At 34.5% G+C, this 23,456-nt stretch overlaps 2 protein-coding genes and 1 long non-coding RNA gene across 3 annotated transcripts in view; 2 read left to right on the top strand and 1 right to left on the bottom strand.

Annotated features, from left to right (window-relative positions):
* The window catches only part of LOC127867718 (prelamin-A/C-like), a 19,176-nt gene extending 16,599 nt beyond the window's left edge, over positions 1 to 2,577 (bottom strand). The window contains exon 1 of the mRNA XM_052409062.1: positions 2,433 to 2,577. The gene's annotated coding sequence lies outside the window, so the exon portion shown is untranslated. The remainder of the gene's footprint in view (positions 1 to 2,432) is intronic.
* Positions 2,578 to 3,066: 489 nt separating this feature from the next.
* LOC127870318 (uncharacterized) lies at positions 3,067 to 6,535 on the top strand. The gene is made up of 2 exons (XR_008044758.1): positions 3,067 to 3,263; positions 5,530 to 6,535. It is a non-coding gene; the product is annotated as an uncharacterized LOC127870318 (long non-coding RNA).
* Positions 6,536 to 14,056: 7,521 nt separating this feature from the next.
* Positions 14,057 to 23,456, top strand: part of LOC127867717 (glutamyl aminopeptidase-like) — a 33,338-nt gene continuing 23,938 nt past the window's right edge. The window contains exon 1 of the mRNA XM_052409061.1: positions 14,057 to 15,182. Coding sequence (XP_052265021.1) covers positions 14,314 to 15,182 — 869 coding nt within the window. The 5' untranslated portion in view covers positions 14,057 to 14,313. The remainder of the gene's footprint in view (positions 15,183 to 23,456) is intronic.

Genomic DNA, 23,456 nt, shown 5'->3' with positions numbered 1-23,456 from the left:
ATGATGATGATGATGATGATGATGATGATGATGATGATGATGATGATGATGATGATGATGATGATGATGATGATGATGATGATGATGATGATGATGATGATGATGATGATGATGATGATGATGATGATGATGATGATGATGATGATGATGATGATGATGATGATGATGATGATGATGATGACAAAATGTTATGTATAATTTTTATTATTATACAGCGTTTACCGCTAAGCAGTTTAGTGTTTTGTTAGTATTATCTGTACATTTTTAAATTGCCAAACACAATATGCCTGAGGGAAAACGGGTATCCAACTTAATAAACTGACGTAAATACCAGTTTAAAACAACAAGTCCGCCCGCCAACTATATGCTAATTCCAAATCACTGTTTATCATCGTGTTTAGAGCGTTACTAAGGCATGCTGTTCGATTAACCCGGGCGTTACCGATGCGATCATCATTTGCAAGCCCCCATGAATGGGATTTCGCATGCAAGTGTGACATATTGATTAGAGATATTAACTACTTCGGAAAATATGTAAGGCGATGAAATGTGAAAAATAAGAATCCGCATTTATCATATGCGTTACAGCATATCATCATAAACAGTATTTGTAACTAAGCTTTAACATTAGTATCAATATCTAATGTACATCTATTAGCATCAATACCACAAACAAATCATCAACAACAACTTAATGATCATCATCATCATCATCACATTTACCGTTGAAAAGTGAGTATAATCATCTGAATATTAATAATCATCACTATCAAAGTCATCATCAACGATGACATAATAATCTCTATCATCAGCCACGGCGCCATCAATTGTGCATTTTCATCATCATCAAAAGCATTATCGACAATGGCATAATCTGCAGCAGCAACGGCAGTGAAGTTGTAGAAGTACAAGCACAACTTCAATCGGACTTCATCAACATCATCATGGTCAACATCAACACTGTTGTCAGCAAAACCATCATCATCAGCAATAACAGCATCGTAATGATCGTAAACAAATGCCAATAAAAATAGTTGATATGCTGATAGACAATCGCAGGTAAGATACGCATTGTTTTACATTTTATACTCTCGTTTTGCATTGTTCAGTACATCTACATATTTGCAACATGCGAATAAGTTGTTATTTCCTTTTTTGTAATGCATCAAAAAACGTGACATAGTTTCTAGTTAGAGTCATATTGTCTGTACTTTTGTCAAAAGTGATCGTATATGTTTTGCAATTATGAAATGATTTTTAATACATTTTTGTTATTTATTGTCAACATATCTTTTTTATGATGTACAGCATTGCTCATGTTTCTTGTTGTTTTCAAATCGTAGAAGCAATAACGTGTATTCTGATGAAAACTTGATATCAATTTCTATTAAATACGCATATTAACCCTTTTATGCCTAGCGTCTAGAAAAAGGCATTGTCAAACATCGTAGACCCAGATGAGACGCCGCATCATGCGGCGTCTCATCAGGATCTGCGCTGTTTGCTTGAAGGAATTTCTGTAAGAAATATTCTAAATTAAGAAATAAATATACTAGACATCCCTAATTTTGGAAATAAATTGATCCAATTTATAAGGATGGGAGAGTCCACTAGGCATAAAAGAGTTAATAATTCTGGGACAAGGCCAGTGAAGATTATACTACGATATATGGTGATATATGGCGATATATGGAGGGGAATTGAAAGCTGATATGTTTAAAGGTGAATAGAAGTTTAGTAAAACGATTCAGGGGTTAAGTTTGTAGGTTGTTTATTATTAATATGATTTATTGATAGAGTATGTAATAATCATCGCCGTAGTGTGGAATGAAAAACGTTTGCTGTAACATTTTTCCGAGAGCTAAAATGATTTTGTTTCTAGCAATAAAATGACGCTATAAAGTATCGTCATGTGCTACTAATGAAAAAAAATATTTCAGTGTTTGTACATACCACATTTGCTTAACAGAAAAAAATCAGTGTTTGTACATACCACATTTGCTTAACATAAAAATATACAATGAAATTATTTATTCTTTGTTTTGTATAAAACACATGTCCATATAAATAATATGAACACACATTTTAAAGAAACTATCATGCAAAATCAGCGTTTTGCATACATAATAAATATTCACAAACTTAAAGGAATATATTGTTAAGTGAGCATAAAATCAACAACAACAACAACAATATCAAGATACCAGTAACAAGTAGCCTTAAGACATGCACGGCAATGCATATAAGTCCACTTTATTGCGCTTCATTTTTACATCTTTTAATGATATGAAAAGGTCCATTTGACCCGGTGTATTTTATACAAATTTCTAAATTGAGTTGATATTTATATATATTTTACACAAAAAGACATATGCTACAATTAAAATCCAATATACCTACAATATATTATCAAAAATTATTACATGTATTACCTTTTCGCCGCTAATATCTTCAAATTATGACCACAAAATATCCGGCATGGAAATAACCCGGCAACAAGTCAGCGCTCACAGTGGATGCAACTTTTTGTGACAACCGATAAATTACAGTCAATATTACGCTACCAAGGTGTGACGCATTGACGACCCCCCCCCCCCCCGTATCGATAGCTCGATATAATCAATCGACTATGTGAAATACTGTTCACAGCTATATGATTGAAAGCTGGATCGATATCATCTTGATTCGCAGGATGCCGCGCTTCACTAGATAAAGTGGGGGTAAATCTGCCGCCGATATGTATACTGTTACTATGTAATATATTTTATCATGCATAAGAAATCTTTGATGTTCATTTATTTAAAAATGCATTAATGTGGGTATTGAGCCAATACCATTTATCAAAAGGCGCATTGAAGGCATTCAATAATTATAAAGATCGATCGGTAAATCAGACGGTCGGTTTTAATATCAGTAAGTCAGTCGTTCGGTTGGTCATTTGGTCGGTTTGTTGGTCGGTCAATCGGTCGGTCAATCGGTCGGTCAATTGGTCGGCCAATGGGTCGGTCAAGCGGTCGGTCAATCGGTCGGCCAATCCAAAGACCTATATATAGAAGGATAAGAAACTCTCGTTTTGCCTATCGCGTTTTTCTATACTGCCTCCCAGCAGACGTGATTCCGCGAGAGTCAGGTGCGCGTAGTTTGGAGATGCCGGAAATGGAATTAAATCCGCCGTTTATCGCCATTTTGTTTAATCGAGTGCATCATTCATCATCGTATTTTTCTTACATTTAGCTAGATATATATTCTCCTGACTTGAATTGGTAAGTATTTGACACATTCTTGTTGATATTTATAATTTCAATGTCTTATTTGCTATTTTTCGCGACCGATTAGACTAACTCTGAGCTGATTTATCATTTAGAATTAGTTCAATTGCAGTTAAGTTTCCATTGTTTTGATTTCAATTTGTGTCGGTTTCCGGTTAGTCGCCTGTTATGTAAGAATACAAAGGAAGCAAGAAAGGACATTATTTAGGGTTTTTGCGACATAAATACTAAAGTGTACGATTTGCAAACGCTTTCAATCACGGATGTTTTAAGTCGACGATGTTGTTTTTTTAGGAATAATTTCGTCATTCGAAAAATATGTAAGCAAAGGTATTTTTTGTTAGGAGCAGTTTATTTATTGCTCTGATAGTATTATCCATTTAGCTAACCGATATGGTTCATTTCAATACTGTGCACTTTGACAAATGGCAACAAACCTTATAAATTATTTTTTTGTAAAACTTTTTTGTTTCTTATGCAACTAGCATGAAGTAAAGTTTTTCTGCTAGGGGAGATGTTAAGCTAATGTTATATAAGAAAAAATGTATAAAAAAATGAATTTTTAAAGATTTTAACCTTAATATATTATATGCATGTTGAGCATATTCAACGGATAAATTTCTTTCTAACTTCTAAGGCCGTCATGACATGGCGTTGGCTTTTTTTGTAAAACATTTTTGTATCTCATGTAAATTGCATAAAGTAAAGTTTTTCTGCTAGGAGAGATGTTACACTATTGCTATAACAGAAAAAGTGTTGAAAAATTGCATTTTTTAAGGATTTTAAGCTAAATATATTATATGCATGTTGAGCATATTCAACTGATGAATTTCTTTCTAAATTCAAAGGCCGTCATGACATGGCATTGGCTTTTTTTGTAAAACTTTTTTGTTTCTCATGCAAATTGCATTAAGTAAAGTTTTTTGGCTAGGGGAGATGTTTGGCTAGTGTTATAACAGAAAAAATGTTTGAAAAAATGCATTTTTAAGGATTTCAAGCTAATTATATTACATGCATGTTGAACATATTCAACGGATGAATTTCTTTCTAAATTCTAAGGCTGTCATGACATGGCGTTGGCTTTTTTTGTAAAACTTTTTTGTTTCTTATGCAACTTGCATAAAGTAAAGTTTTTCTGCAATGGGAGATGTTAGGCTAGTGTTATAACAGAAAAAATGTTTGAAAAAATACATTTTTAAGGATTTCAAGCTAAATATATTATATGCATGTTGAACATATTCAACGGATGAATTTCTTTCTAAATTCTAAGGCTGTCATGACATGGAGTTGGCTTTTTTTGTAAAACTTTTTTGTTTCATATGCAACTTGCATAAAGTAAAGTTTTTCTGCTAGGGGAGATGTTAGGCTAGTGTTATAGCAGAAAAAATGTTTGAAAAAATGCATTTTTTAAAGATTTAGAGCTAATTATATTATATGCATGTTGAACATATTCAACGGATGAATTTCTTTCTAAATTCTAAGGCTGTCATGCCATGGCTTTGGCTTTTTTTGTAAAACTTTTTTGTTTCTTATGCAACTTGCATGAAGTAAAGTTTTTCTGCTAGGGGAGATGTTAAGCAAGTGTTATAACATAAAAAATGCATTTTTAAAGATTTTTAGCATAATAAAATAAATGGTGCATGTTGAATATTTTACACTGATGAATTTCTTTTTAAATTTGAAGGCTGTCATTACATGGCCTTGTTTCTTTATATGTAAAACTTTTTTGTTTGTCATGCAAATTGTATGAAATAAAGTTTTTTCTGCTAGGGGATATGAAAAGCTAGTGTTATAACTTATAACAGAAAAATGTTTTAAAAAACATGCATTTAAAGTATTTTTGCTTTATGCATAATGTTGCATGTCGAAAACTTCAATGGATGAATTTCTTTCTAAATTTTGAGGCTGTCATGACATGGCATAGTCACCAGAAAGAAAACAAATCTTTTAGGCCATAGAAAACAACGTTACAATTTAAATGTACATTTTTATTTTGTATTAATTCACTTATGAAGCTTGTAACATTTGTACGAAAATCATTATGGTAATTAAACAGCACTGTAAATGACTGTAAAAAGTCACAAGTTCAAACAAGGAACTAAATGGATGCAATTTTGTTCAACTCTTACTTTCATTTTCCATCTCTAATGACTCAGCTTTATGCTTTACTCATATATACAATGCATGCTTGTTTGATTAAGCCTCTCTTCACACATGCAGACACAGTATGGTTCATGAAAATGTTTTATTTATTTTTCAGGGAAGGAGACTTTGGAGCTGTGACATCTGGGGGTACACGTTATTCGTCAACTATCAGGTCATCATCGTGTGAATTGTTAACACCAAGAAAACTAAATTGCATCAAATGCAAAAATTACAGTTATGCACTTGCGAAAAGGAAAAAGCGCTTGGATGATAGAATAATTCATCCTAGGAAATTCAGCCATTCCAGCTTTAAACACTCAGATATGACCCGGGATGAATTGTGCCTTAAACTAAAGGAGCAAAAAGGAGAAATTAGTGACTTAACAAATACTGTATGGAAATTAAAAAGACAATATGAGAATTCGATAAGGAAGGAGGGTGTTTCAGTTAAGGAGCATGAAAGTTTGGAATTAAGCTCGTGAATGGATTCCTGAAGTGAACAATTTAAGCATTGCTTCCCAGATAGTAACAAACGCAGCAAATGCCAAAAATGTCCGTACGCAAAAACAACGTAATGCAAAAATTTTATTACACTAGTGAAATGTGAAAAATATGTAATGACTTTATGCGAGTCAAACATGTGATAAGTAGAATTATTATGTTGTAATCTGATTTTATAATATATTATGTATAGAATTACTATGTTGTTCTCTAAATGTTGATTTTATGTATATAGTATTCTATATGTAGTTTGCATTGCATGTAGAATAGTATCTATAGTTTATATGTGTCACGTTCTGAGAAAACTGTGCATAATACCTGTGCGTAAAGCGTTATCCCAGATTAGCATGTGCAGTCCTCACAGGCTAATCAGGGACGACACTGTACGCCTTGTTAAGATTTTTGGTAAGAAGAGACTTTTTTAACAAAAAATAACATAAAAGCTGAAGTGTCGTCCCTGATTAGCATGTGCGGACTGCAAAGGCTAATCTAGGATGACACTTTACGCACATGCATTAAGCCCAGTTTTCTCAGAACAAGGCTCATTTCTATCTCGTACAAATTTATTACTGTTCATACTCATGATAATATGAAAGAAAATTAAAATTATGTTCTCCTGACTACTGTGTTGTTCACTTTAAAGTATTATACTGAAGACAGCACTAATACTTAATAGCTAAATGAACCTTTTGAAACCAGCAAAGTTTTCTTATTACTATTGTAGGCGAAAGACATACATCCATTATTTAAATTAAACACAACAAAGAACATATATTTCAAGAAATTGTTTTTCATTCCATACCTTTCAAGTTTTTATCATGTTTCTTTGTAACATGACCACGGAACCCTGCGACAGTCTTGTATTCACGTGAACACTCTGGACAAACATAAATGTTAGGACATTTCTCAACACTTGAACTAGACTTAGAGACACTAGATATATTAACATTCTCTTCATCGTTTGTATAATCACCTAAAAGATCGTCAAGATCAATATCACTCTCCCATGATAAAAAGTTCGGATCTTCTTTACGTGACATAATTGCAGCTCACAAAATTTAATTTAATTTAAATCCAAACAACAACTTTTATCACTGATTTCAGTTAGACAAGAACAACAAATGGAAGGCGTATGTAAAATATCATACTAAATATAATGTTATGATTTACGAATGTAGAGTTGTACCTATTGAGACCAATTACAAACAGCGGTGATTAATTGCGCGAGAATCTTTAAAATGTATTAATTGAAATTACAATAATTAAAATATAATCTGCTTGATGTTGCGGTTATGAAAAACAACACAACAAAACATGCGTGAATTGTTTGTAACAAGTAAAAAGTCTCATCAAAGACATAATATGAGCGGCTGAATCGGCAAACTTTAGCCGATAAATAACACTTGTTTATACACACACACACAACAAATACACAAAGCATCTTAAACATTTTATTTGTAACAAACAATCTCAACTTCAAATAATTAACAACACAACGTGATAATCGCCTAAAAATAATTCTTTAAGTAATTTATTTAACCGACATCGGCGAAGCGAGATCGGTTTCCATACACGCGCGGCCATTTTGAAAGGTACGCGCTCGTAGCTAACCACGTGACCCCGCCGCAAGATTATTGCGAGAAAGCGCGCGGTTTCCTATCCTGTGTATTATAGGTCTTTGGCCAATCGGTCGGTCAAGCGGTCGGTCGGTTGGTTGGTCTGGTTCTTGGTGGCGCATATAAGAAACGATTGCTATGAAAAGTGTCTCCGTTTTAGCGGGTCCGATCCGTACAGGCGTTTTAAAACCACCGCATTATTAGATCTTATTTTCTCTCAAGTGTAAACCTCAACGAGAAAAATCAATGGCTTTATATTATATTTAAACATATGAATATGATTTACCAGGAAACATGTCTGTCCCATATAAATAACGTACGCTAAGTGCGTTCCCGAATTGACAGGTCAAAATCCATGTATGCGTTTAACGTCACTGAATACACGGCTATGCTCACTTCAATGCGGAGAATTGCAACTATATATTGAATACCGAGAAAAAAATGTAATAATGACATAATGATTGTAAGTGTGAGTAGTATGTGTGTTTAAATGCATAATGAACAAAATTCAAAAGCATTTACATTAGGGTCTTTGTTAATTGTTAAATTGGCAACAGCGTAATATTCTTGCACGTTTACACAAGTTAAATAAAAACAAAATCCAAATGCCTTGCTTTCTATGTGATATGGATATTGTTAAAAATGTATATTTATTTTACTTATGTTGTGAAGATGTGGATATCTATCAGATATAATGACATTTATGTCACGTTACCTATTTAGTCATGTTTGTTGGCTTGTTTTTCACTTGGCATAAAACGTTTTATTTTTTACTAAGCATTTCGCACGTGCACACGAATTGCCTAGCAAAATTATTAATCAAAGCGCTGAAGGCACTGAAGTTGTTTGCTGTTGGCGTCGTTGATTAGCTTGTGCGCATTGCACAGGCTAATCAGTGTGCACAGGCTAATCTTATTTGACATGCATTAAGCCCCGTTTTCCCTGAAAGCAGCCAATATGTACAGATTTCAGTGATAAACACTAGACTGCCCAATGTCTTCTTACAAGCTGGTATATACACTCGCTGCAGAAGTAGAGTAAAAGCATATGTCGTCTGCAGTGCAGTCAGGCGAGGTAATCCTTCCTAGCATAGTGAGTTGCGGGGCTTCAAAGCACATACTGATTTGCAAAATATGCTCTGTAAAAAAGTCGGCCGCTAACGCGACCAACTAAAAACGCGACAATTTAATCAAAATATATTGAACGTAACGATACAATTAAAATTGGACATAATTTGTTAACAAATATAAAAAATATCATAATATTTTATGAATCTGAAAGCACATTTATTTTTCTATAGACAAAGACTAAACAAAATGTTGTAAAACTACCCATCGCAAAAAAGGAAATCCAAACATTAACCCATTTAAGCCTGTGGACTCTCCAATCCTTCTAAATTGGATCAATTTATTTCCAAAATTAGGGATGTCTAGTATATTTATTTCTATATTTAGAATATTTCTTACAGAAATTCCTTTAAGCAAACAGCGCAGACCCTGATGAGACGCCGCATCACTCCTTTTTTCTAGACGCTAGTCATAAATGGGTTAACACTTTCCATTGACGGTTTTATTTTTTTATTTGTACAATATTAAAATTTAAAACATTCACATAAAAATGGATATTTAAACTACCTTATGTGTGTAAGCGCACAACAAATTTTTGTGGGCATACATGCACGCTGTATAATTATCCTGCTAAGTCCCAACTGCAAATCGTCATTAATTTACCGATAAACAACATTTTTACAACGAAAAACGACAAAAACAGCTAGTCGTACGTTTACACGCTGCCTATACCACGTGACTTTTTAAGATCTGTGTTGGGAGAATAAAGCGCGACCCAGTTAACATTTATAATGATTTCTTTTTTATTATTTTACCACTTTTAATGAGATAAAGTGGAGAGCCCGCTCATTCATGAGAGTTTTCTATAGGTATCATGTTCTTTTTAAACAAATAAGTATTTTTTCAGTCAAGTGTAACCGCGCGTTTATAATATGAAGTCCCCACACTGATCCGACATTTTTCGAACCGTCCAAACGCGCGACTGCACTTTACTTAAAAAATACTTTGTTGTTTAAAAACTCCCAACACAGATCTTAAAAAATCACGTGGTATAGACACGTTGACACAGATTGAAATAATAGAGTTCCGAAACAAAGTATGTTTGATATACTTTCCACAAATAACGCAATTAATTTGTGATTTTCAGGGACGCGTCTTCGTCTGAAATTAATGTGTTGTGCGAGTCGAATTTGAGGAGATTTGGAGTATGCTTCTTTTGACACGTTTTGGGTGTTTTTCCTCGATCTCTTAATTAGATAACATAACATAACATATGGTTTATTGTAATGCAAGGCCTCCGGACCAAAATACAATTGTTCAATAATCATCCAATGGTGGTGACAGAGATATGTTAATTTATAATTATATTATAAACGAGCAGAACATGTAAAACAAAGACATTAGCATGTCACATATATAACATATCATATCATATCTTTGACAAGTACGTAATTCAAGTTATATGTTTCATAATAAAAGTAATTATAGCGTCAAGAAACACTTTTATATTCAATTAAGTATCAAGCAAAAACGTCTTCCGAGTAGTAAACGCATCGTGCATATATTTTGCCATAGCAATTACGCTCTTTCTGTTATATTCCGACATCATTGTATAAAACAGATTTAAAGTTATATACTGGTTTCCAATAATGTCCATTAAATATTTATGTCTTAACTCATCATATAATGGGCACACCAAAACGAAATGGAATTCGTCTTCGATTACATAAACATTGCGTTTTAAACAAAAGTAACAATATCTATATTCTCTATCTATATTCATATGTCGGCCCTTTTCAATTTGTAGTTCGTAGCTTGAACAACGAACATTTGATAACGTCCTTTTTAAAATATACGGTAAATCCATGTTTAGGTATCTCTCTGTATTCAGGAGAGTTTTGAAGTTTTTATAATGTAGCGCTTTTGGAGATGTATTAATAAAATCCTGCATCCTTTGAAGCGCGCAATCTTAAAGTCTTCTTTTATAGAGTTTCATAAAAGCACTGACATTTCCAATTTCACCGGGTATCCAAGCAAACCCGCAGCCATTTTCAAACAGAAGTTGTTTAACTCCGGTGGCCCACGTTGCCCACGTTGCCCACGTTGCCCATGTTGCCTTGCCGTCGGTGTCTTATTTACGTAGCATCAGGTAACAGTTTTTCGGATACCTTTGGTCTTCCAATCGAGTCAGCTTTGTCCAATACTTCACACAACGCGACATATAAGTAACATTTAATGAGTGCCGTCCACATTCACTCAGAGCGAGGAAGTTTGATTTAAACACGCCACGTATTTGCAACACCGGGAGTGTACACGCTCAATAGTTTCATTGTATCGAAACCCCATATCTCTGAGGAGTAGCATAAAATTGGGGTCACCATTGCATCGAATAGTTTAAAAGCATCCTTAGGTTGGAAGTATCCAAATCGTTTTTGAAATCTGTATATGTTATCCACCGCCTTCGAAGCTTGTAGACTTAATATTTCCTGGGTTTTGGTCCATGACAGGGTTGGCGTAAAAAAGGCGCCCAGGTATTTATAATTCTGCACAATTTCAATTTGTTCACCGTTATAAAACCACTTTTCATAGGATCTTAGCGCGCCTCCGTTGCGAAACACCATAGTTTTTTACTTACGCGGTTTTCGAAAAACAGCGATGATATTCAAAAACTTGCTGTCATCTTTGATACCTGGTAACGGAGCAGAATTGTTCAATACAGTTTATTTGTCTTTGTAGGTTTCGTTTTGTATCGGCCGTGCTGGCTATATCGTCAGCGAAAAGGAAGGCATATATGTCATCAGTATTATCGTTAATAAAGAATCCATTTTCGCATTTCAGCTTCAAATAGTCTGCTAGATCATTGATAAACAGTGAAAAAATCAAAGGCGAGCTGACACAGCCCTGTTTCGTTCCGATCGAGCAATAAAAGAATCTTGTTAAGCCATCTTTTACTTTAACACACGACCTTAAGTTGCTATACATAGATTTAAATATATTAAAAAATTGCTGTCATCTTTGATACCTTTCCTGATCAAACAACGCCAAACATTGACATGAACACACGATTCAAATGCTTTGAAAAAGTCAATAAAAACACGTACATTCTCCCCCTTTTCTTACACAAGTATTTTTTAATAACAGCCTGCAGGTTAAATATATTGTCCACCGTAGAATAATTTCTACGAAAACCAGCTTGAGATTCAATAATTACATCATTTCTTCGCACCAACTAGTCAGACTTTTATTTAATATATTTGTAAATATTTTACTTATACTACTTATAAGCGATATGGCCCTTTAAGTATTAGGCTCGTCTCTACTTCCCTTTTTGTGCAACGGTACTATTATACTTTCGCTCCATTCCGCGGGAAAACTAACTGCGTCGTAAATAGCATTAAATAAGTCTTTCAAATAAGACACACTGATTTGGTAGGTATGTTTGAACATCTCAATACATAATCCATCTACTCCTGGGCTACAGTTACCTTTCAACGAACGAATGCTCACTTCAATTTCGTCGGCAGATATCTCACGGTCCAGAACGTCTGCGTTTATGTGGGTGGCCAGTTCTGCAAACTCATTCTGGTTGACGGAAGCGGATGTATTGTCTGCCTAGTAAAGGTTTTCGAAGAAGTCCACCCATGAACTTGCAGAAATACTGTCGATACCTTTTTTGTAATATGATCACCATTCGAATATTTTATTTGCCTCCAAAATTCCTTTGGGCTAGTACGGGCGTTTACCACGTCGTCTCTTCTACTATTTCTAAACCTTCTTTTTTCTTTCTACATAAGTTTTTGAACTCGTTTCTCGCATGAATATAACCATGTAAATCTTCTCGAGTGTCTGTCATTCAAAACCGACCTGATAGTTTATATTTATTTTGCTTTGCCACCTCACATTCGCGGTACCACCAAACCGGCTGTTTACCCGCAGATTGCCTTGCTTTACACATATTTCCACTTACACGCATTTTTGAGCCCGCAGTTTTAAATACAGTGATAAAGTCATTCAATTTTTCCAAGGGTATTCGTTGTGGTGACTGTATTGCTGAAAGCTTCATATAATCTCTCAAAATTATTCACAAATTCTTCTTTACCCTCTTCCCGCCATTTATATTTTAAGCATGCATGTGTAGCAGACATATCATTCTCTTCAGTATGCATATGATCAACATTGTCATTACAATAACAGATGTATAGTTCATAAAGCAAAAATGCATAAAAGTTTTGTACAGAGCAATACTATCAAAATGTTGTTTAATGTAACGGAAAGATTGGAAGTCACAGTGGTGGCGCGTTCTCGAGTCTCCTACAATTTTCGAGATCGAATCCCGGGAATATATTATTTATTTAACTTTCTTTAACATAATGCTTATTTAAGATTTTGTAATAGTATAGTTTTGTTAGTAATTAATTGTCTTCTTTCTAATAAAAAAGACGAAAATCTAATAACACCCTGCTTTAACCCATTTATGCCTAGCGTCCTGAAAAAAGGACATTGCAAACAGCGTAGACCCAGATGAGACGCCGCATAATGCGGCGTCTCATCAGGGTCTACACTGTTTGCTTAAACGAAATTCTGTAAGAAATATTCTAAAAATAGAAATAAATATACCAGACATCCCTAATTTTGGAAATAACTTGATCCAATTTAGAAGGATGGGAAAGTCCACTAGGCATAAATGGGTTAATGCGTTTTTGTGATAAACGTCTTTGTATGCGCCTTTAAGGAGCATATATAGGCCAGAACGAATTGGACATCATTTTCCGTTGATGATTATTGATATGCCATTGTTCTCTTTCTATCATATTCGGCTACGCTTCACTATAATCAGCATCATTATTATTGCGCGCTATAGGGTGTCGTTTTTCCCCCTGAAAAAACAGACGACACCAGAACAGTGTGCGTGTTGTACTGTTGTTTTATTATCCGCTGGATATCTTACTAACAATGATTATATTTCTTGAACAACATTTTCGATTAACTACAGTGGGTATGATGTAAAATCATAATGCAAAGGAAAGCTGTGAGGACAATTAAATTATTCGTGGATGAATCAAGAATTAAATGTGAAATGTAGAAAGAAGATATCATTTACAGAGAAAGAAAAACGTGATGCTTCATATTTATTTAGCAAAAATAAACTTAGCTATTTGTGGATATGAGAATGAGATAACGTTCTGATTATTATATATATGACCACAATATTATTGAACAAGCTGTTAAGAATTATAGATAACGTAAATGAGCACTAATAATTGTTGGACAACCATACAATGCATTTTATAATATGTACACGACTTTTTGAAAATGAGTGTTTGTTAAAAGATGCTTAAACTATAGAAAGCTTCTTTGATTTTTTTTTTGCACTTACCATTGGTTCATTTGTGGTTCTCTTAAATTCAGTTCACTTCAAATAACGAATGTTATATAAAAGATTACGGAATATCTTTAACGCATTTATGTTACAAAACGAATGGAGACTTGTGCGCTTTAACATCGGACAGATGTTACCTTTTATTGCATATTTTAAGACTCAACTAAAAAACGCAGCAGAAGTTTATGTCATTTTTTAGTTCAGGACTTATTTAAGCAGTTTATTCTTTACGTAAGTACTGGTAAAACTAAAGATCTGTGTAACGTCTCATAATCAATTATTTTTAAGTATTTTTTCTTCACAGTAAGCGTAAAAAAAACATTTATAATCGTGAAATGAACATGCAAAATCACGCGAATACCAGGCTGCAAGTGAGCAATGCCACCCGGAAGCTCTCCAAAGAGGAAGAGGTGGCAGCGTCCCTGTCACGCTCGGTTTCCGGAACGTGCTCCGTAAAAGGGCGGGACACAATAGTGGCGATCGCCGGAGACGAGAAGGGCTGTATGTTTAAAAGAAACCACCTATTCGTAACGGTACTGGCTAGTGCGGCATTCGTAGGCTTACTTGTAGCGTTTGTGGTATTTCAACGGCCTGGGATTGTCCGACCTCCGGGTAACACGTTAAGCTACGATGCCGACACGAATACGTTCCGGGACTGCGCGTGCGCAACCGAACTGGAAGTTAAACATGACGACGAAGAAGACAATAAATACGTCGCGACCGATTCGCATAACGTTTTCAGTGATGACTCATATTCTGTAAAAGCGAACCCTAAGGTGTCCATGAATCCTGAATTAGATATTCGGTTGCCTACAAACATCATACCCAGGCACTATAACCTTGACCTAGATGTATATGTCGACGAAGGTAACTATACTGGAAGCGTAAAAATTTATGTCAACGTGACGTCAGAGACTCGTTACGTTATTTTTCATGTGAAATTTTATATGCTCCGTCTTTTTGAAGAGGAGGTATACATATATAAACCGTCAGACTACACAAACGAAAAGGACCTTGGTAAAATCAGCATCGGAATCATCCGTCATTTTGATGACTTTGACAAAGAAATACACGTGATCGAACTCAAAACGGCACTTCCGGTCGGTGAACACGTAATCTACATACGGAAGTTTCAAGGTTATATCTTTGGCGATCTCAAAGGGATTTATCTAAGTTCGTACAAAACGTCAACTGGGGAAACAAGGTAAATTGCTGTTAGAATATATGTTATTTGTGAACGAAATAGCTGACACTTGTGTTGAGATCTTACAATAAAAATCCCCATGGCGACATTGAATAGTCATAGTACACGAGCAAGATCATGAATACTTTAGTCGCGTTCTGAGAAAACTGGGCATAATGCATGTACGTAAAGTGTCGTCCCAGATTAGCCTGTGTAGTCCGCACAGGCTAATCAGGGACGACACTTTCCGCTTTTATGGTATGTATAGTTTCAAGGGAGTTCCTCCTTACCGAAAATCAAGTTTAGGCGGAAAGTGTCGTCCCTGATTAGCCTGTGCGGACTGTACAGGCTAATCTGGGATGACACTTGACGCACATGCAGTAAGCCCAGTTTTGTCAGAACAACTTCATATTAAAAACCGAACGTCTTTAACTTGAAAATGCCAGCTGAGTGTTATTGTTTCATCGTTTCGTGATTGTGACCGATTGGCACACATACATACATACATACATGTACATGCACTCGTTTGATTAAAATTAAGAATTGAATTTTTAATAATTAATTTGAAAAGAAAGAATTGAAAAAAAAACAGACACAGTAACTGTGATGCACTATTTACTATTGTCGCAAATTTCGCATCTTCCAAATAAAAAAGTTTCGTATTTGTGTTCCCATTTATTTGTAGATATTGATGGTAGAATTATTAAATCTTTGACGATAATGTTACATATAATAATTAAAACGAAGGAACCTCTATTCTTTTTCTGATACACGTAGGTTCCCAGCATATAAAATCTTTAAACCCATATATTCCAGACATGTAAGTGCTTAAATTAAGAACTAATACGAAAGAGCAAAGAATATAAGAAGATGCATTTGTGAATTTATTCAGACAATTTTATTACATCTTTTTACCTTTTAGAATGCAAATTGATTTCTGAAAAGACCATCGAAGTAAAAGCGACTAAATATATGGAAAAATATAATGGCCTCGCAGACAATTGTTATTATTTCTTAAACAACAAGATTCTTTGGCAATGTATGAAATGTTAGATACTAAATGATGTTTACCATAATTCTCGTCATAATACGATGACTCCAATACATTTTTTAATTTAAGAACGATAAAGTCAATTGAATACAAACAAACACAATTACATTTTTAATATGAGTTCAATGAAAGGGGACCGCGTAGTCTTTTCTACTTCGAATGTATCTTTAAATTAGTAAAAGCTTTTCTTAAAATTGGATAGAATTATAAACTCTTTTTTTCTTGGGAAAAGGGAAGTACATTTTCAATTTTATAAAAAATACATGTACGTACAAATTTTGTAATACAAAGACGCAGTACAAGTTTTTCTTTTGTTTTACTAGCAGAGTGTAAGGTTGTTAAAGTTAAAAAATGTAAACGCAATGGAAAAACACAACCTTTTCAACCAGTTCAATGCTATATTAATAAATGATGAAAAATGTCAAATTGACATTTTTGTTGTACATAATGCCTTTCTTTTATTAACACAAAAGCCAATGTGTATAATAACATATAAAATTGCAGATTTTTTACATGTCAAGCAACAGGTTTAACTTTCACTTAGTAAATTATTAATACATTCATTAATTTGTTTTGTATATAACTCGTGATCTCAAAGCGGATTCCACGATTAACTAATATTTATTGTTGTCTCTTAACGGAACTCTCAACTTAATTATTCGAACATAGAAACACCTGATATCATTCTAATTATAATAAATAACAATCGCCAAACCCTGTGTCAATTACAATCATAGCCACATCGCATGCAATCATCCATCTGCGTCACGTTTAGAACGCGCATTTATTTTGGAAACCTTTTCAAACACGTTTTACAGAAACACGTGCATGTTTTTCTCGTGGAAAATTCACTTAAAATGTAAAGTGATAATGAAACTCGATCAACATAATTAGGACCGAAATGACATAATGTAAAAGCTGTAAACGAAGGCGTTTTAACTATCTTTGACAAAAAATATTTTTAGTCACCCCAAATCTACATGCGACATCCATGTGGTCATCATACCGACCAAAACAACTAAATATCCCGATTGAATGCCGCGACCAAAACAACTAAATATCCCGATTGAATGCCGTCAAATAATAACAACTTTGTAATGCGCTGATTACAAGTTGTATTGTTATAAAACGTGGGGTCCATCAAGATTAAAGTATGAATGCTCCGTTCGCACGCAGAGAAGGAACAAACGACGAAAATTTTGCATATATCATCTTCATATGCATATTTTGTTATAATTTTCGCCTGAAATCGCGTGTCGCCGTTTTGCCTGTCACAACCAATAATCTGCTTGTTCTCGACAAATAGCCTTATATAAGGTTAAAATCCCAGCAACGCATCCCATGGAAGGCATATCTAATAGCCGATATAAGTATTGTCTCGCATATTTACGTTTTAAACAGCCAGTATATTATTTATTTGTATATGTTATTTTTATTTTTGTTTTCATAACCCCGAATGATATTTGTTCATTTGTAACCAGAATGCAGACGAAAACGCGTTGAACAAAGTTTGAGATATTGTCCTTAAATACATTAGTTGTACTTTCATAAATTATCGTCTTGCATATGTATGTACATCAGTCTACCGGGGCTATTTTAGCAAAGAGCTGCACACAGTAAACGTTTGTCATATGCTTAATCTAAAATCTAAATGAAATACTATTGTTAAGCTAAATGGCATGATACACAAGTATTGTCATTAACTTTAGTTACCTGAAAAATATTGGCATTATTTGCGAAATTGTTTGTCTTACAAGTGATAACAGTAACTCATTGTTTGAACACGTGAACACTCTTTTGAAGTTTTGTGTGTACCATTTATTATAAATGACGATTTATTGAAAAACAAACTCGAAATTATTGATTGAGTTAAGTGTGCACTTAATTCTTTACACAATGTATCTTTTTGATATTATGGGCATTTTTCACTGTTGAATTGAGCTGAAAAGAATTAACAGGTCAAAAGTGTAAGTTAAAATGTGTTTATTGACCAATTATCTGCAACTCATCTTGCTACCAGTTGTTTATAAAAATATATTTTATATTATATATTTTACGTGACCCACCCATTCCTGTAAGCTGAAATGATCCCTTAAACAAAATGGTGTCTTTGTGTCGTATGAACGAATCTGCACTAAAACTAAATTTAGGTTCACATTAGACATGCCTGATCAGTTGTCAAACGAAAGTACGGTTGATATTCAAATGCATTATGTTTCTCTTTCCGGGATATTGTTTAAGTATGTTGATTCTGCATTAACAAATATAAATGTATATGAAGTGAAAACACCAAAAATAAACAACGGTTGCGATAGACACCTATAAACTGTTAGATTCCCATAATAATACTTTAATTTACACATATAACAACAACAATTAAATTCATGATCGCGTAATCAGCAACAAAGTCTTCACGTGTAACTAGGATGCAAGTGACAAGAACTGATATTTTTTAGCGAACATGATATTTCAATTGTCCAGAATTGAAGTACCTTTAATACCGTCATGTAAAGGTCGTTAATGTGTATAAATGAACTCAGTCTAAGACGAATCAGCGAATGGCAAATACATGTGAACGCTTAACAAATTGTTCAACAACATCCACGTTTTGTACGTGACTTTTAAACTATATATGAATATAATAGTGGCCAAAAGGCATCGCCAAAATGAGTTCACCAGACTTCCAAATGATCCATTGAAAGTTTGAAATGCAGATTAATTAATATCAATTCTAACTAAAGTGTCTAACTTTGATTTCTTTGTTTGTTCTGTATTGTAAGAAATGTATACGCTCATGTTTACATGATTATGATGTACAAAAACATATTGTTCTACAAGAAAATATACTTTTAAGTTCATTTTGACGTACTCAAACGACAACACCACTTATTGCAGAAAGCAAAGATAAAGTCAAAACAGCTACCCAAACCGTAATTACTTAAACAATTCAACGTGTTTGTGTTAATACATTGCTTATATGTTATTAACCAATTATTTGTTTTCCATTATAAAACTCAAAAAGCAATTCCAAAATTAACTAAACTTTATTTTTGTCTCTAACTTTATTAATAGAACATAAAAACACATAATGTACACCAATTAGCATAAATAACAAGCACTAATCCTGTATCACATGAAATCGTGAACTCATTGCATGCAATCATACAGTTGTGGTTATGCTTAAGCTCATTTTCCAAACATTACGCACTGATTTTCGAAATCATGCCTAACACGTTTTGCATTCGACACGTGCACGTTTTTTTTCGCATGATAGTCGTCGAGAATTTAATGTTGAAGACAGATCCATTACAAAGTAATCATGTAACTCAGTAAACGTTAGCAAGAGAGAAATGCGAATATATATGAACTCCATTGAGGTTTTCTTTCAGGAAACAAAAAAGTGTGAACAATTACTACAACTGATTTTCCGCTCCTAACCAGTAAAAACCAAATACTGTTACTGGCTAGAGGCATATTTGGACTCCCAACTAGTGAGTCGACAATCCTTAATAGCATGCATCATGACCTCTTACATTTGAGCCGTGCTCTGTGAAAATGGGGTTTAATGCATGTGCGTAAAGTGTCGTCCCAGATTAGCCTGTGCAGTCCGCACAGGCTGATAAGGGACGACACTTTCCGCTTTTATTGTATTTTCTGTTTAAAGGAAGTATTTTCTTCGCAAAAATGTTGTTAAATACGGAAAGTGTCGTCCCTACTTAGCTAGTGCGGACTGCAAATGCTAATCTGGGACGACACTTTACGCACATATATAAAAAAACTTTTCATAGAGCACGGTTCATGTATTGACTCCCCAAACGTTATTCGTAGTATGCATACTATATGACACATGACAGTTACTCATTAGCAATTAGCATGACCTTAGGCGTAGAATTTGCACGCTACCTACCGTTTCCACACTAATAGCAGTTGCATTGTAAGTTATTATAATATTCTAATCAACTGATCAATTTATAGTTTTAACAATAAATGACGTTGAGCTTCATGTAAACTATTGCCATTTGAATTGAAGACAACGTCCGCCTCCATTAAGCGAGAATTTGATGCACGATATTTGAAAAACGCCGGATAAATACCAAAACGAAAGACCGGGCTAGATGTCGGTCAGAAACTGCTTAAGAACCGACGAAGGGGCACATATGAATTTGGCCTTAAAATTTGTTAAGATATAACAAAACTTAAAGGCAATTTCTCTAATTGTCCCGAAACGAATGTTATGGCCTTTTGTATTGCTTGTTTACGTGCAATTGCAAATTTCCGACCACTAAGATGAAATGGATGCCATTCCTCAGCATTTGCAAAACAGCTTGGTACATCCGTCGCCTTTAAAACTTAATGCTATTGTGTTGTTGATACACGCATGTTGTGTTTTACGTTCTAATGCTTTCATTAGAAGTTAAATATATGTATATTTTCCTTCGTCGTATAAAGAGTCTTACTGGGTGACGTTGCAACCATACCGGTACTAAAAAAATGTAGACATATAGAAACACTTACCAGAGAAAAGGCAGACGAAACGTACGACATATGACAAATCGTAAACAAGTTTGTTTGTGGTTAAATTGCTGCCTATGCTGTCTTTAATCGCGTGTCTCCGTGCGTCAGAAGTGGTCGACTGTCACAACCAATCACACGTGAAACTCAAGACACAAATCTACTTTAGTATAATTGTCAAGGGACTAAATATTGTTTCCGAATTCCGAGACCTGTATTCACTCAATCAGTAGACTTAAATCTAATAAAAACGTTTGTAAAAAGTGTAATTTTCCAAAAGTACTTTGCATGCGATTTGTTTCCAATATTAATCATATTTGACAGTAATTATTTTACGTAGTCGATCAAAGAGTGACTATATAGCGAATGTTGTAACGCAACTTTTGATTTGTTATGCCCCCGGATCGAATGATCGGGGGTATATTGTTTTTGGCCTGTCTGTCATTGTATGTGTGTGTGTGTCACTGTAAGTGTGTTTGTCCAAAACTTTTACCAAAACTTTAACATTGGTCATAATTTTTGCAATATTGATGATAGCAATTTGATATTTGGCATGCATGTGTATCTCATGGAGCTGCACATTTTGAGTGGTGGTGGTGAAAGGTCAAGGTAAATGTCATCCTTCAAGGTCAAAGGTAAAAAAAGCGGCGCAGTAGGGGGCATTGTGTTTCTGACAAACACATCTCTTGTTACTGCATTTTTTGGCAGTGGTACTTTTTAAATTTTATCCAAACTATTTTAAGATATGCAAATTTACCAAACTATTTAAGCTGAATGTTTCCAAGTAACAGGGGTTGCTATGTTGTAAGCATGCTGGAAATTGCTATAAATATTGATATTTTTTTTAAACGTTTTAGAATCGAAAATATGTCATGTCAAGCTACAATTTTTAGTTTCAGATAACACTTTAATCTTACGGGAGGTGTTCGTCTGAAACCGAAATTTGATTGGTCACGCGCATGTTTGAGTATGGTTAAACACAGTTTTCGTCGCGTGCTTAAAAGCAGCCGACATGTTGAAATAATCAATACTAGTTACTTCTTCTTTTACAGCTGAATATAATCAGTCACAATGTGCAGAAGAAGCACGAACCTGTATTAACAAATAAATTTCAAAACGGAGAAATATGTTTTCTTGGTGTTGTGGTTTAATTATACAGTGTGATACATTTTTTGTTGGTCGTAATTATGCTATTGAAAAGTATTAATTTATAACAAGAGGGCGCGTGCATTAGACGTGATAAATGTCTTGTGAAGCCATCCAATTATCCCGTGTCCGGTTTCTTTTAAGCTGTTGTTTTGTGTTTGCATAAACTAAACGTCCGAACGTGTCCGTTTTATCATATTTCAAGTATAAATACATTTACATATTCAAATATTCACTATGTAATTCCACAGACACCCTCTTTGAAATGCAAATATGGTGGTCTTATTTGGATACGTTTCCAAGTGGGGAATCCCATGGGCCTTTTGGTCGCAGGGTAACGACAGGAAAATACGCAAATAATTGTGGCTGACACGTACCAGGTTGGGTACTTTACCTTTACCGGCTATCATAAAACAAATTTGAATTGTGTATATAGTGTTAAATCTATATGTGAATTTAAAGTAATATTATGGGCATTTTTCACAGTTGAAAAGAATTAACAGATCCAAAGCGTTAGTTAAAATGTGGTTACTGACCAATTATCTGCAACTCATCTTGCTACCAGTTGTTTCAATGGTATTTTTAGTTTCAAGGAAGTCCTCCTTACCGAAAATCAAGTTTAGGCGGAAAGAGTCGTCCCTGATTAGCCTGTGCGGACTGCACAGGCTAATCTGGGACGACACTTTACGCACATGCATTATGACCAGCTTTCACAGAACAAGACACAATTTATTTGCCTGAATATGCTTTTCATAATTTACTAGAATCAAAGATAAAGCTGCTTAATAATCATATTAAACGTTTTGTTGGCATCCTATTCTTGGCTTCCTGAAACAAAATCCTGTTTTGAAAATAGTATTAACATTCGAATAGTTTCTATAAATCAAATTCCGTAATAAAATATATTTAAATTCAAATTTTACAATTTTCATTATGTAAACGCAGCAAACTCGTTCTGTGAAATGCAAATATGACGGTGTGATTCGGTTACGTGGCGAAGAAGGGGATTCCAAGAGCCTTGTGGCCCGCTGAATAACGAGGGAAAACACGCACATCTTCATCCTGGACACTCACGTGTCTGTTTGGTTATGTATATGAAATCAATTTTAATAAAAAAAGATTTATTTTCAATCGCCCTGTTTATCCAAACGTTACAGTGCGTTTGTCAGTAACTTCAGAAATGCGCCCATATTCTTCTCATCAATGCCAATTACTTCCCTGGACTGATATTTTCTGTTTGAAGAGAAATCAGCCTATATGTGGCTAATATTTTTCTTATTTATTGCCTCGCATTTATTTCATAATAGAACATTTACATCCTTACTGAAGATTGTGTCTTGTAATTGTCAATTGAGCCTTGTTCTGAAAAAAAACTGGGCTTAATGCATGTGCGTAAAGTGTCATCCCAGATAAGCCTGTGCAGTCCGCACAGGCTAATCAGGGACGACACTTTCCGCCTAAACTTGATTTTCGGTAAGGAGGGACTTTCTTTAAACTAAAAACACCATAAAATCGGAAAGTGTCGTCACTGATTAGCCTGTGCGGACTGCACAGGCTAATCATGGACGACACTTTACGCACATGCA

This window comes from Dreissena polymorpha, chromosome 2 (genome assembly GCF_020536995.1).
Source record: "Dreissena polymorpha isolate Duluth1 chromosome 2, UMN_Dpol_1.0, whole genome shotgun sequence".
Lineage (NCBI taxonomy): Eukaryota > Metazoa > Mollusca > Bivalvia > Myida > Dreissenidae > Dreissena > Dreissena polymorpha.
The sequence above is the reverse complement of the archived record's forward strand: the minus strand, read 5'-3'. Positions and strand labels throughout refer to the sequence as shown.